Here is a 13,013-nt window from a genome sequence, read left to right on the forward strand (position 1 = left end):
TGACAAATCGTCCGGAGTTGACATCATCGTAGTCGTTGAAGATTAGCGCGAAAACAACGGCGTGATCTTGTCAGGGAACAAGCGCCGCGCCTGACTCCACTGCAAGACGAAGGCGGGCGCCCGGGCAGGCCTGAGTTTGGGGCAGATGCGCGCGCGCAGGGTAGCCCTCGCGTCGCACGCACGCCGGGGCTTTTACGAATTTTCCCAGGTGCTTAGTCTCTACGCAAAAAACAAAAACAACCAGCACCTTACTTTTTTTGAGATTCGTCATCTCAGTGACTTTGACTCAAGACTACAGGCCGCCGACCCCCACGCTCACGGCGGAAGGGTCCAAAAGGGAGACAGGCGTGCGGAAGAAGAAAGACATTTTTTGCTTTGCTGAGATTTTATTTACACGTTTAACTTTTGGCCATTTAAGAAAAGCTTTTTTTTTTTTTTTTCTTTTCCTCTTTAATGCATTATTTACATGGCCTGCGGGCGTTAGGAAAGGAGCTGGACATTAAAATATGCCGGTAAAACAAGCTGAAAGTGATGTAAAAAAAAAAAAAAAAAGCAAGTTTAAATAAAAAGCATATTTGTAACATGAATCCATAGCGTCCGCCCGCAAATGTCCAAGGCGCGGCTCCGTGCGGCTCGCTCGGCGATCGATCATGGGGGGGGAACGGCGAGCTGCGCAGCGGCAAAAACGCGTTCCCGTCGCCGATGATTTCTCGCGGGCCCGCCCCGGACGAGCGGGAGATAACGGCTTATTTTGGGGCGAGCGCGAGGTGAACGTTGGACGGCTCGTGTATTTGAACCAAGGTTCCGCTAAGTTAGCGAGGGGCCGCTTCGCCCGGTCGCGGGGTCGTCACCGAGACGAAAAAGGAGACGTTCGATTTCAAGGGTTGCGGGAATCAATCCTTCTATGCAAGTCCTCAGATAAAAAAAAAAAATTAAAAAAAAGACTTTTTCTTGACTTCTCGCGGCCGAGATTCGCACGAGGACTTGAAACGGCGCGACAAACGTGTTTGTTTTGGCACCTTCTTGCGCGGGACGTCGCCGGCGAGCGCCTCGTCCACTTAGGACCCGTTTGGACTGGGACGTCCGTTCGCCCCTTCCGCTTTCGCCCGCTCGCCGGCTAGCGCTGGCTTCTGAGGGCGGGGCTTCCGCCGGCGTCCGCCTCTTCGCTTTGCCCCTTGGGCAACGACGAGAAGACCTGAAAGCAAAACGGCAGAGGGAGGCCTTGAATGCGCGAGCGCCGCCTCGAAACGGACCCCCCCCCGAGCCCCCTTTCCGGTTGTTCCGACAGCCGTCCGCCTCCTCCCTCCCGGCCGCGCGCCCCTCGGAAGCTTTCTTATTTTCCCCGGATGGGCTTTTCCCTTCCTCTCGTGGCCGCCCTTCGCCAAGCCCTTTGAGACGGCGCCGAAGCGGGGCCGACCAAATAAAATTGACTAAGCGCACACGCGGCCATTTCCTGTCCGCCGCCAGCTAGCGTACGGCCGGCGGGCTCGGCGAAGGGCCGTCCGCGCCGCGGTTTTACGCCGTCTCGACCCGACGGAGTGGCGTTCGGCGCGCGGGACGAAGAAGAACTACGGCGCGTTAGCTCCGCGCTAAAGTTTCAGTCCCCCCCCCCCTCCCCGGCCAAAGCTGAGGAAAGCGGCGCCCCACCTGAGGCCAGCGGCGGTTGCGGCTGACCATGTGCGTGGCGGCCATGGCGGCGAAGAGCGCCTGCGCCCGCAGGTCCTCGGGCAGCCGGCCCAGAAACTGCGCCATGCGGATGAAGTCCATCTGCAGCAGGACGTCCTGGAAGAGGCGCAGGATGCCCAGGCCGGTCCGGAACAGGCTCTCCTCGCCGTCGCGGCAGAACACGTCCCACACGCGGCACGCCACGTCCAGCGGCAGCGATTTGCTGTACAGCGTGAAGATCCTGCCCCGGCCAAAGACAAGGAGGCGGGAGGGAGCGCGTCGGAACCCGCGGGCGGGCCGGGCCGCTCACCAGTCGATCAGGTAGAAGTCGGGGGTCAGCTTGTTGCTCCGGAAGTGGCTGAAGAGGCGCGGCAGGTTCTCCTCGAAGAACACCTCGAAGGCGGCGAAATACCTCAGCATCTGAAAGGCGGCGCGTCAAAGGCGCTCGCTCGCTCGCTCTCTCGCTCGCTCGCTCGCTCTCTCGCTCTCTCGCTCGCTCTCTCGCGTACCAGGTGGTGGTCCACGCGGAAGAAGGCCATCTGGCAGGGCTTGTTGAGCAGGTTGGCGAAGGTGACGAAGGCCTCGGCCTCCTCCAGGTTGAGGATGAGGACGGCCGCGATGAAGGACATTCCCTGAACCTGCAAAGAAAACCCAACCCTAACCATCCTCCGGCGGGAGGCGCTTGCGGCCGGGCCCCGTTTGCTAAGCCCAGGCCGGAACCGCATCGGGGCCGAGGGAGGAACGGGCCGGCGCCGCAAAAGCCGACCGCGCGCAATCGTCGAACACGAAGCCTCGCAAAAACCGATCCCCCGTTTTGGGCCCGATAATCCGCCGCGCGGTACGGGCCAAGAGCCCGGACGCCGAGAGCTCGAAGGGAACTAAGGAGAACGGGCTCGGCCCTCGGAAGCGGTCCGAACGGAGATGGGAAGGAAAAGTCCGGCGTTGGGAAAACTTACGTATCCGATGTCGGGTCGGTAGCACGTGTACGCCCCCAACACGCTGTGAAGGACGTCGTGGTAGGGCCCGCCCTGCGCACAGGGTGCGCGCGCCATGAGCGGGAGGAGCGAGCCGAGGCCGGCTTCCCGTCGGCGCCAACCTTCTGGAATATGAAGAGCGAGGGGAAGGTTCTGGAGATGTCCAGCTTGATCAGGTCCAGGCTGGACTCCCTGTCGGCCAGCGAGGCGCCGCCGTCTGCCGAGGCGAGCGCAAGGTTAGGGGGTGAGGCGGCGGGCGGGGGGGGGCGACCGGCGGGAAGGGGGCGACCGGCGGGAAGGGGGGCGACCGGCGGCAAGGGGGCGACCGGCGGGAAGGGGGCGACGCACCGCTCTCGCAGTCGTTGTTGACGGAGCTGGTCTCGCTGTAGCTCCTCCACTTCTCTTTGGCGCGACACAGGAAGATGTCGTACAGCTCTGCCGGAAGCGCGCGCACCAACCATGCTCTGCGTCAGGGGCGCGCAATTTCTTTCGCGCCCAACATCTATTTTTCGGTAGCGATGACAGTAATGGCCTCGGGATTCTCAACAAATCTCCCGGGCGCTAATCTGCCTCTTCCTGCACGCATGAAGAATATTTGGCACTCCGTGCGCCGTATTATTAGCGCCATTACTTCTGTCCTTTTATTGCCGGGTGACGGAATGCCGCTCGGGGAGGCCAACGCTTTAGGAATCCGGCTCTCGGACTTCCCCCCCCTTCGACAAGACGGACTTTTGAAGACGCCGCATCCCGCAAAGGCGCATAAGAACCGAAGGACCCGCGGCGGGACCGGCCCGAGGCCTGGAGTACGGTTCCCGCCCCCGCCGCCCGGATCGAGTCCATTGTTTGGCTATGTCGGGGTACGTGCGATCTTTCGACAAAAACCGGCACTAGCCGGGCACTAGTTTTGAGGCGGGAAGTCCTTCCGGGTTCCTTTAGTACCTGCCGTGATGTTGAGCTCGTTCCCGATGGCGAGGCTCCACACGCGTCCTCTCACGCTGGGGGGAAGGCCCTGCCACCACAATTCCCTCACGCGCCGCGTGCCCTTCCTGCACAAAGGCACGCACCGCAGCTGAAGAATACCGGCCCCGTGACAATCCCGAGAACTCGACGGCAACGCGGAGGCCCGGAATCCGGCCTTCGGAATGTCGGCGGGAGTAATGTCAAAGTAAAGCAATAGTAGTGTATTGCATTACATTTAATACAGTAACATTACTGGGGGGGGGGGGCGCGCGCCGGATAACGATAGAAGCGAGCGGCCGGCATTCATTTTTGTGACGTCTCCGATCCATCGGGCGGCCGCCTGTCCAAGGGCCTTTGCGGATGAGAAAAGACGAAAGGGAGGATGACGCTGGATGGCAAAGTCTTTCAAGCCCAGGGTGGACTTTAGCAGCCGGGGGCACGAGGTCACAATCCCGCAGCGTTTGTTCAAATCTGCCCTCTGTTGGCCATCGCCTGCACTGCGCCTTTGTTTGACATGGCGCGCATGATACGTTTTATTTGAATTTTCTTTTAACGCAAAAGTCAAAGCTGCCAATAGTAACGAGTATATTGTAAGGGGGGGGGGGGGGGGGGGCACCCACATTGCATCCCAGTGCGGCAGGATGCGCGTGTTCCACACCACCACGGCGTTGGAGATACTGTCCTCGTGCCGATGCCTCTCCTTCATCTGACGCTTCTTCTTCTGGGCGTCCTTCAACTCTGAACGGCGCACAAACACAGACGCGCGCCGGGCGTTTGCTTCCTTGTTGCCTTTGTTTGCGAAGCGCGCCGAGCCCACCTCTCCTCTTGGCCCCGGCCACCATCTCCTCGTACTCCAGTTTATGTCTTTGCGTCTCCTCCTCGGATTTGGCCGGAAGGTTCCTAAGCGGACAAACGCAAAGGAAGGAGGCGCGCGCATCAGCTCGCGCACAAATTCTCCTTCGCTACCGCAACTGCCCTCATTCGAGCAACCGGTGCGGCCACATGCACCTTACGCATCCTGCGCGGTGCGGGAAAGCTGCTAACCGCGTGATATTTTGCGTGACCGTCCTCGCGCGAATATAGTCTCTTCCGCTCCATCTATTCCGTAATAGGTTCCGCGTGTCAGTTTATTCTCATATTAGTGCCTCACTATCACCGCCCTTATCGCCTACTTTATTACTCGCTCCATTGTGTGGAATGAGGGATAGCAGACGCGAGATTGGAAAACGGGCTGAACGGCGCAACGGGGGTCGACGCAAGAGACGGCCGCCACGTCTGGACCGCATTTCGCAACTACCTCGTAGCGACGTTCAAGCAAGTTTGGCGCGCGCTACCGACGATCACTTTGGGTTGAAAGCGCCCGGTCCTATCGCCGAGTCCGATTCGCTATTGCCGCTCGTACTACTAGCGCGGCGAGTCCAACTCGCGCTGACGGCGGCCCGTAACTGCTACGATCGCTAAGCGCACAGGAACAGAGAGCCCGACTTGTTCCGAGAGCGGCGCCGCTAACCCTCCCGGCGCCGGTCTTAAGGAGCGGAGCTCGCCTGCTCCCGAGCGCAAGACTTCCGATTTCTTGAAGCGGACGTCGGCGTGATCGAGTCCCATTGACTAAGAGCTGATTTTTTTTTTTTTTTCAGAAGAGAAGCCATTTTCATTTTAGTCCCATGAGGCGTTGATGTTCCTCTGGGAGCTTGCACTATTTGTTTTTTTGGCCCAAGGCTGGGATTTGCACGAGGGTTACTGACGGCGGGCGGTCCTCCAGGATGAGCGCTGTGGTGGAGAGGGGCTCGAAGTCCAGGTTCTTCCTCCTGCCGGCCGCCCGGGGGCGCTGGGGAGACACCTGGGCACACGACGGCGCCAGCGTAAATCCACGGCTTAAACTATCAACAAAGCCGCATCGGGCTTTCTATGAGGAAGCTTCGAACGCGAGTCGGTCCCAAAGACGCGGCTCTTCCCCGTTGACGTCGAGGCCGCGTCCTTGGGACCGACTCGCCTCCAGGCCGGGGGACGCCGGCGACGTCGGACGATCGCGCGACCGATCGCGAAACCCGGGACGCTCCCACCGACCTGCTCAGCGGGGGACGAGGCGGGACCGCCGGCTTCTTTGGCGCCGTCCTCCCCCGGCCTCCCGAACGGCCGCCGTCCCGGCGCGGCGCCGGATTCTTTGGTTCTCCTGGGGAACAGGCTCCTGCCGCACAAACGCACCATCGAAAGTTGAAAGGGAAACCCGCTCGCGCCCAGGCGGCAACTTGAGTCGATTGGCTTGGAAACGTTACGTTCCCTCGCCCCGATTGAAAAACGGGACCTTATCGGGGACACGATTACGATGGGGTCGCGGCTTGGGTCTGCGGCACCGCTCGGGAACGCACCTAAAACGCTGACTCCTCAGGTAGGAGCGCGGGGGGCGACGGGAACGGAGTCACAAACAATCGTCTAATGTCGGCGAAGTTAAAAATAGCGCTCGGACCAAGCGATGAGTCGGCCAGCGGACGGCCGATTGCGAAAGCCCTCGCGGCGGCTTGAGGCAGATCCCTTAGCTGACGAAGCACTCTTGAAAATGGCGCCATACGCTTTTTGCTCGTTTAACTCTTCGGAGGCGAACCTGGCCTTCTTCCGCAAGAAAAGACTTTCCGTCGACATCCGCTTCGGCTTCGGCAAGCGTCCGTCAAAGCTCTGGCTCGTTTTCTGGCCTCTGTAAAGCCGGAAATGATTCAGAACGCAGTCGGGTTTGCGACACTTTGCAAACGGTGTCCTCGCTCTGTTAATAAGGGGGGGGGGGGGGGGGGGGGGGGGGGGCCTAAAACCGAAAGGAACAAACCGCTGTACCTGGTGAAGAAGTGAACAATTCCCAACCTCTTGGCGGCCAGGGCGCCGTCGCGGCGGTCGCCCTGCGCTCGGAGGGCCGGTTCGGGCGCACTCTGGCGTCGGGCCGCTTCGGAAACCACGCCGACGCGGAAGCCCCCCTCGTCGCAGCTGAGCGACGCGCTAAGGTTCGGTTCGGCGGGCCACGCGGGCCCGGCGCCGTCCTCCTCGGGCGACGCGTCCTCGCTCGGCTGGGAGGAGGCCGAGGGCTCGGAGTCGGCGTGCCATGCGCCGTTCACTAGCGCGGGGCTCCCCTCGGCGCCCCCGTTGGGCGCGACGTCTCCCCAAGCCGTCGCCCCGCGGTCGCACGCGGCCGGACAGGAGGAGGGACGCCCGCTTCCGGCTCCCCGTCGTCGTCCGCCCGCCGCTCGCTCCTCCGCGCTTCCGTTCAGGCATCCGCGGGACCGCCGCGCCACGTCCGGCGTCGCGCCGGCCTCGTCGCCCGCTTTGAGACCTCGGAGAGCCGCCGCCACCGCGGCGACCGTCCGCCCGCCGTCTTCCTCGTTGTCGTTGGCGTCGAGCGCCACCGGGCCCGCCGGCTCCCTCGTCGCCGCCATGAGCCTCAGGCCCGCCGGCCGGCTCGGGCCTCCGAGCGCCCGGTCCGCCTCGTCGGCCCGGCGGCGCAGCTTAGCATCTTAGCCGCATCTGAGCCGCGGGCGCCGGGGAGGAGGTTTCGGCCTCTGGAGCTAGCTGACGGTATCCCGGCGTAACGCGCTCATTTGCGGCCGCGCCACGTCCTCCGGCGGCGACGCGACGTCCTCCGGCGGCGCCGGCAACGCGTCGCTCGCTGTGCCTCGAATGTCCTCGGCGTCGCGCGTCGTCGAGGTCGCTGGGCTTATTTTTTCATCCGTCGGCGACGGCGGCGGCATTCCGGCTACAGTCCGGCGCCATCTTGAAAATACCCGAGCAATGACGTCACCGGCGGCCACATCGCCGCTTTGTTCCGGCGGAGGCGCTCGGTGGCCGCGACCGGTACCGCGTCGCATTTCGCCCTCCGCGGGGAATGACATCACGTGCGCGCAAGGCTCGGGCAAAGGCCAATCGGGGCTCAACCCGCTTTCCCGGTTCGATCGCGTGACGTTCAAACAACGCCGAGCCGAGCCGAGCCGAGCCGAGCTCGGCTGCTGCCGGAGGCTCGTGCCCACGTGATATCATTTTCGCTCCAAGTGGCAAAAAGGCTTTTCCAACATGTCAGTGAAAAATCATCCCGTCTTCAAATATTCACATTTTACGTCCGTTTATTTAAAGTGACAACATTTGGACCGTCAGAAAGCAGACCACACATACAAAATAATAATAAAATAAAACATTTGTCAACCTCCGTAGCTTTCAAATTTCTATGTCACCGCACTCATAGGACGTTCATTTTCTTCGGCGCGTGAATTTGGATAGCGTCCTGCGAATTTGGCCAACGTGGTGTACTGTAGTAGTTTTCGAAGTTCGCCACCAAATGGCAGTAAATTCTCCATACGTACTGTCCTTTTGTCGACTCTGTGGCTTTTCAAGTAAAAACAACAAAAAGTGAAGACCTCAAAAACGCACATATGGTAGCATATACGCAAAAAAAAAAAAATAAACGTCACCCTCATTCCATTCATTTGTTGAAATACTTTGTACAATACTTTCTACGCGACTTTGTCAACGGAGTTGTTAGGGAGTTGGCAATGACTTCAAGGCACCCGAAGGCATCCATATGTCCACTTTCCCTTTCATGCGTCGTGTTTTTAAAGACATTTGAAAAAACGAAAAGCGAGGTAAAAAAATAGAAAGCATTAAGTAAACATCTATCGCTAAGGGTCACAGTTGAAAGCGGTCTCATGGGCCAAGCGGCGTAGCCAAAAAGGTTTTCCTCTGCCGTTTTGGGAGGCCGGCTCCGCGTCCGTCCGCGCCGCCGATCGTCGGAGGTTCGGCGGACGCCCGCGGGCTCCGGCTTGAAGATGCGGCCGGTGGCTGGTTTTCCCTCCGGATGGTCGCCGCGGTTCACTTGTCATCTTGGTAGAAGAGCGGCTTAAGGGCAAAGAAAGCCAGCGGATTAGGACGAGCGCAAAGCGCGAGCCCCCGCGCGCATCTTCTCAAGGCAAGTCAAAGGCCCAAAAGGGCCCCAAAAGGCTTCCCAAAAGGCTTCCCAAAAGGCTTCCAAAAAGGCCCAAAAAGGGTTCAAAAGGGCCCCAAAAGGGTTCCAAAAAGGGGTTCAAAGCATCCCCGCCGTCGGTTCCGCCCGCCCGCCCGCCCCTTTTCATGCCAGCGCCGCACTTCAGACCCCCGGCACCAGACGGCCACTGACTGAGGCCGGCGCCCGAGACCGCACGGAGGCCGGGCCCGTCCCCGATCCCGACGCGGCTCCTCGGTACCCGAGCGTCATCTCGTTCGGGGCCGCGAGCCTCACCTCCTTCTCCACGACTCGGCCGCCGGCGGGAGGGAGCCGCTCCAGCGCGCGCTCCGGCGCCGCGTCCAGCGTCTCGGGCAGCAGGAGCACCAGGGCGCCGGCGGAGAGCCCGCTCAAACAGAAGACGGCCAACGCCGAGGCCCGCTGCGGAGAGCCGAGAGGAGAGGAGATGTTGTTTGCTTTTTGACTATGTTTTACATGAAGGAATTGCTTGCTGATAAGAGCATTCTGGGGTGCCTTGCTCTCATGTAACCGAGGAGTTGGCCAGCATTTTGTAATTCCCTGATTAAAGACGATTTGTAGTCAATTCAACCTCAGCAACACTTTTTTTCGACTTGCGGCGTAGGACACGGATGAAATTCAGACAAACGTTGATGAGAGCGTCTTCTATAGTTGCAGACCCTTTCATGTAAAGCGGGACGACGCCATCCAGCGGACACGAATCCTAATTGCATTGACGGCCAGACGGTGACGGAACGGGGGCGGGGCTCCGACGAACGCAAGCGGCCGGCCTCCGGAACTTGTGCTCGTACCGTTTTGGGCGGTAAGTCCTACAACTATATGGCGCGCTTTCATCGGTCCGGTCCGATTAACTGACGGCCCTCGCTCGGGCGCGGGCGCCGCGCGCTTCCTCGGAGCCGGCCGCGTTTCCGTCGAGGCGTAATGACGGGAAAAGGTAAGGAGGTGGGGTTCTCACCGCGGAAGGCACAAAGGGAGCCAGAATCCCTCCGACTCTGCAGGCCGTGGCGCAAACTCCCAGGCCGGCGTTCCTGAAAGCGGGCCGGCGAAGGTGAGGCGCCGGCCGGGGCTCCGCCGCCCGGGGCTCCGCCGGCCGGGGCTCCGCCGGCCGGGGCTCCGCCGGCCGGGGCTCCGCCGGCCGGGGCTCCGCCACCCGCGCTCGCTCACCTGACGGCGGTGGGGTACAGCTCGGACGTGTAGACGTAGACGATGTTGAAGGCGGCGCTCACCGTCAGCTTTCCCAACAGCGCCGAGCCCGCCGACGTCCCTGCGTTTGCCCGCCCGAGTCGTCGGCGCGAGCCTACTTTTTCTTTTTCCCGCCGTTCGGACGAAACGCGGCATCTCACCCGCGCCCCGCGGAAGCAAGACGGCGCAGAGGCAGGCCCACGCCGCCAAACACAGGAAAGCCGCCAAACTCCTCCTCCGGCCGGCCCTGAAAAAAAAAAGAAAAACGGGTTTGCGCGGAAATGGTCCTCGGCCGCGCCGCGCGCGCGCGCGCGCGCGCCTCACCAGGGTCGGTTCATAAAGTAGACGCAGAGCGGGTAGGCGGGCAGCTCCACCAGGCCGTACATGGCCACGTTCAGGTAGCGGTTTCCCGACGCCTCGCCGGCGCCCAGCGTCAGGCCGTAGTACACCAGGCTGCACACGTACCTGCGTAGAAACGCTCTCGGGAAAGTGATTTGCGGCGGCCTCTCGCTCGCCGCGCTGACCGGAGGCGCCGCTCACCAGACGTACATGAGCAGGAGCGTCCTGAAGCGCAGGAGAGGGTGCGCCAGCAGCCGCAGAGCGCTCCAGCCGCCGCCGCCGCCGCCGTCGCCCGGCCGCGGGCTCAGCTCGGGGGCGGGGCGGCCGTTGGTCCGCGCCATGTCGCGCATCACCTACCGAAATGCCAAAATCCAAGTGAGTAGCCTGCAATAATACGGGGGAAAACGTCGAAGAGGACAAAAACCACGTTTCTCGATGAAGACAGTGGGGAAGGGAAGGCCGAGACGAGCGTTCCCTTTTTTCCTTTTGGGAATCTAGCCCCCAAGTACGTCTTTGCAAAGAGAGGGAGGAGTTTCCTTCCAGAGCAAACGACCACCACTGACCTCTTGCGCCCGCCCGGTCCGCTGGCGACAGTAGAGCCAGCGGGGAGACTCCGGAAGCGTTCTGGCCAAAGCGCAGGCAAAGGGGGTCAGGCGCGCGCCGGGCCCGCCCGCCCGCGGAATCGGGACTCACGCCGACAGCAGGAAGCACAGGACCCCCCAAGTGTTGGCCGCCGCCGCCAGAGTCCGCCACGGCCGGACGGCGTAACCCAAAGCCGCGAAGAGGGCGATGCCCAGCGCAAAGGTCATGCTGCTCAGCGTCCCTGCCGGGCGGAGACGAAGAGGAAGGCCCCGCCGATAGGCGGGTGAGAGCGGGGCCGCCGGAAGGGCCCCGCGCCTTTGCCGCGACTTTCCGACTCCTCCGCGTACCCGTCATGGCCCAGTGGGACTTGCCCACGTACTCCTGCGCCAGGGTGAAGCAGAGCAGGCCCACGCCGCCGTTGGTCAGGCCCGCCAGCAGGCGCGAGGCGGCGAAGGCCTCGTAGCTGGGAGCCGCCGCCGCCGCGTAGCCCGCCAGCACCTCCAGCGACAGAGCTGAGGCACACCGGCTCGGCTTGGTCGAGGAGAGGATTACGCGGCGGCGGCGGCGGCGGCGGGGTTGCCGGTTTCTGGCTCCGCCCCCACGTTACGCCGCCCCTTTGTCAGGTCGCGCGCTCTCGCGTCGAGTATCTTTCGGCTCACCGCTCAGGTAAACGGGTCTCCTGCCGACGGCGTCGGAGAGCGGCCCGAAGAACAGGCCGCCCAGCAGGAGGCCGGCGAAGAAGAGCGATCCGGCCAGGCTGACCTTGTAGGCCTGCTCCTCCACCAGGCGCCACTGACGAGGGGGAACGCGGGCCATGAGCAAGGGGGGCGCCGGCCGGGGCGCCGGCCGGCTCACCTCGGTCACGATGGAGTCCGCGTCGCCCGAAAAGCCGGGCGCCGAGCGCATGCCGCCGCCGTGCGACTCTGGGGACGCTCCCACCAAAACCACCAGCATGGACTGGCACGCCATATACACCTGGAAGATGTATACACACTCTTGTGACATCACGGGTAACGCTTGCCGCCTCGGCGCTCCGCTGAGAGGGAGACGACGGACGTGTCGGAAGCGCTTGCTCTTTTCCGTTTGCCGTCCGTTTGCGCCGCCTCGCTCTCCGCGGCGGGGCCGTCAAACTCATTTTTATCAGGGGCCGCTTTGCGGTTCTACTTTCTGTCGCGGGGCCGCTGTCAAAGTCGAATAAATTTGATGGGCAAACTTTTAAAACCGTTCAAAAGGGGTATTGCTAAGCCAAAGAAAAAAAAAGGGTCGAAATTGAAGATACCTCGTATTTTAGCCAGGAACCTGAGCTGGTAATTGGCATAAAGTGCGATCCGGCCCCTGGGCCTTGACCTTAATTATCATCCTTTTTAAAAGGATGGACCCCGGTGAGTTTTTTGCAAACAAATGTGTTCTTAACGATCAACGCTATGTTTTGAATCTAACGGTAGGTCTAGTTCTCATGAAATATTGAATGGGGGGAGGCCGCCGCGGACGGACATCGCTAATCGCCGGAATGACAAACGCTCTCAATTGTCCCTTTAAAACTTTGTCAATCGTGATCGCTTTGTGTTTCCTGCTTTTTGTGGAGAAGATAAAAAAAGCTACAGGAAAACGACACACACACGGAAAACGGTGCAATATCATTTTTCGACAAGTCGCATTAGCGGGACCCGTCGACGGGCTGCGACTCGACACGATCCGCGACTGACGTCATGAGTCCGCGCGCGAGCAATCCAATTCGCCGTTTCGCTCGGAAATCCTGACCAAGATGTTAAAAGAAAGCCTAAAGTCAAGAGCGTTTCGGACATGGCTTGATTGGTTGTCCGAATCAGCTGCGCTTTCGCAGAGAAAGCAAACGTGCAAAATCGCATCGGCGGCTTCGCGACTTTGACTTGGAAACATACGGGGGCCGCGTCCTCATACACGCAAGCGCGGGCGCGTCCAACTTGCGCAGATTAAAAAAAAACAACAACAAAAAAAAAGTCTGATCGGCCCCGCCACGTCAGCACACGAAGGGCACTCGGACGCGTTCGCCCATTCGGCGCGGGTAAAGTCTTGCTTTTTTCCTTTTCTATTAAACATAAGTGGGCGAAGCTGGCCGAGTCCCACCTGGGTCAAAGCCAAGACGGCCACGGCTCGTTTCTGGAAGGCGCCGAACTCTCCGACCAGCCCAAAAGCCTCCTCCACATCCATCCCGTTTCTCCGCGGCAAAGATGACAAAACGTACAAGAGCGACAACGTCGGTCACTTCCGGGTTGTCTTCAAAGACGCCGCCATGTTGCGCGGTCGAGCGAAGGACGCCCCGCCCCCCCTCCCGCCCCCCT

At 61.2% G+C, this 13,013-nt stretch overlaps 2 protein-coding genes across 10 annotated transcripts; both read right to left on the reverse strand.

The window, feature by feature from the left end:
• Window positions 1-352: 352 nt before the first annotated feature.
• On the reverse strand, window positions 353-7,469 carry LOC148419706 (TBC1 domain family member 12-like). 4 transcript variants are annotated; one of them, XM_088421118.1, is made up of 14 exons: window positions 6,426-7,463; window positions 6,202-6,291; window positions 5,667-5,787; window positions 5,345-5,439; window positions 4,417-4,499; window positions 4,220-4,337; window positions 3,579-3,685; window positions 2,988-3,074; window positions 2,762-2,856; window positions 2,622-2,693; window positions 2,175-2,303; window positions 1,976-2,085; window positions 1,648-1,906; window positions 354-1,195 (listed from the first exon to the last, which is right to left on the reverse strand). In XM_088421118.1, exons 1-14 carry the CDS (start codon window positions 7,016-7,018, stop codon window positions 1,118-1,120), a joined length of 2,037 nt encoding a protein of 678 aa, XP_088277244.1. In that variant the 5' UTR covers window positions 7,019-7,463; the 3' UTR covers window positions 354-1,117. The 4 variants fall into 4 exon arrangements, with proteins under 4 accessions (XP_088277245.1, XP_088277244.1, XP_088277247.1 ...); XM_088421119.1 differs by lacking the exon at window positions 2,988-3,074 and having other exon boundaries at window positions 353-1,195; window positions 6,426-7,469; XM_088421121.1 differs by lacking the exon at window positions 6,202-6,291 and having other exon boundaries at window positions 6,453-7,459.
• A 212-nt stretch (window positions 7,470-7,681) lies between these two features.
• Window positions 7,682-12,957, reverse strand: slc22a15 (solute carrier family 22 member 15). Of its 6 annotated transcripts, none has more exons than XM_088421131.1 (13): window positions 12,799-12,953; window positions 11,548-11,667; window positions 11,352-11,484; window positions 11,040-11,204; window positions 10,804-10,933; window positions 10,674-10,734; window positions 10,321-10,463; window positions 10,096-10,236; window positions 9,933-10,018; window positions 9,754-9,853; window positions 9,545-9,617; window positions 8,848-8,991; window positions 7,682-8,468 (listed from the first exon to the last, which is right to left on the reverse strand). In XM_088421131.1, exons 1-13 carry the CDS (start codon window positions 12,880-12,882, stop codon window positions 8,442-8,444), a joined length of 1,407 nt encoding a protein of 468 aa, XP_088277257.1. In that variant the 5' UTR covers window positions 12,883-12,953; the 3' UTR covers window positions 7,682-8,441. The 6 variants fall into 6 exon arrangements, with proteins under 6 accessions (XP_088277257.1, XP_088277256.1, XP_088277255.1 ...); XM_088421130.1 differs by having other exon boundaries at window positions 10,312-10,463; window positions 12,799-12,952; XM_088421129.1 differs by having other exon boundaries at window positions 10,804-11,204; window positions 12,799-12,957.
• Window positions 12,958-13,013: the final 56 nt, after the last annotated feature.

The sequence above is a fragment of the Hippichthys cyanospilos genome, chromosome 8 (genome assembly GCF_059441005.1).
Source record: "Hippichthys cyanospilos isolate Australia breed blue-spotted pipefish chromosome 8, RoL_Hcya_1.0, whole genome shotgun sequence".
In the NCBI taxonomy this organism is placed as follows: domain Eukaryota; kingdom Metazoa; phylum Chordata; class Actinopteri; order Syngnathiformes; family Syngnathidae; genus Hippichthys; species Hippichthys cyanospilos.

Coding starts and splice junctions, on each gene's coding strand:
- LOC148419706 (XM_088421118.1), bottom strand. CDS start 7,018: ATGGCGGCGACGAGGGAGCCGGCGGGCCCGGTGGCGCTCGACGCCAAC. Junction 4,500..5,344: donor ATCCTGGAGGACCGCCCGCC/GTCAGTAACCCT, acceptor TTGTCCGCTTAG/GAACCTTCCGGCCAAATCCG. Junction 2,304..2,621: donor ACCGACCCGACATCGGATAC/GTAAGTTTTCCC, acceptor TTTTCTTTGCAG/GTTCAGGGAATGTCCTTCAT.
- slc22a15 (XM_088421127.1), bottom strand. CDS start 12,882: ATGGATGTGGAGGAGGCTTTTGGGCTGGTCGGAGAGTTCGGCGCCTTC. Junction 11,668..12,798: donor CCGTCTTGGCTTTGACCCAG/GTGGGACTCGGC, acceptor TACATCTTCCAG/GTGTATATGGCGTGCCAGTC. Junction 11,485..11,547: donor CGGACTCCATCGTGACCGAG/GTGAGCCGGCCG, acceptor CCCCCTCGTCAG/TGGCGCCTGGTGGAGGAGCA.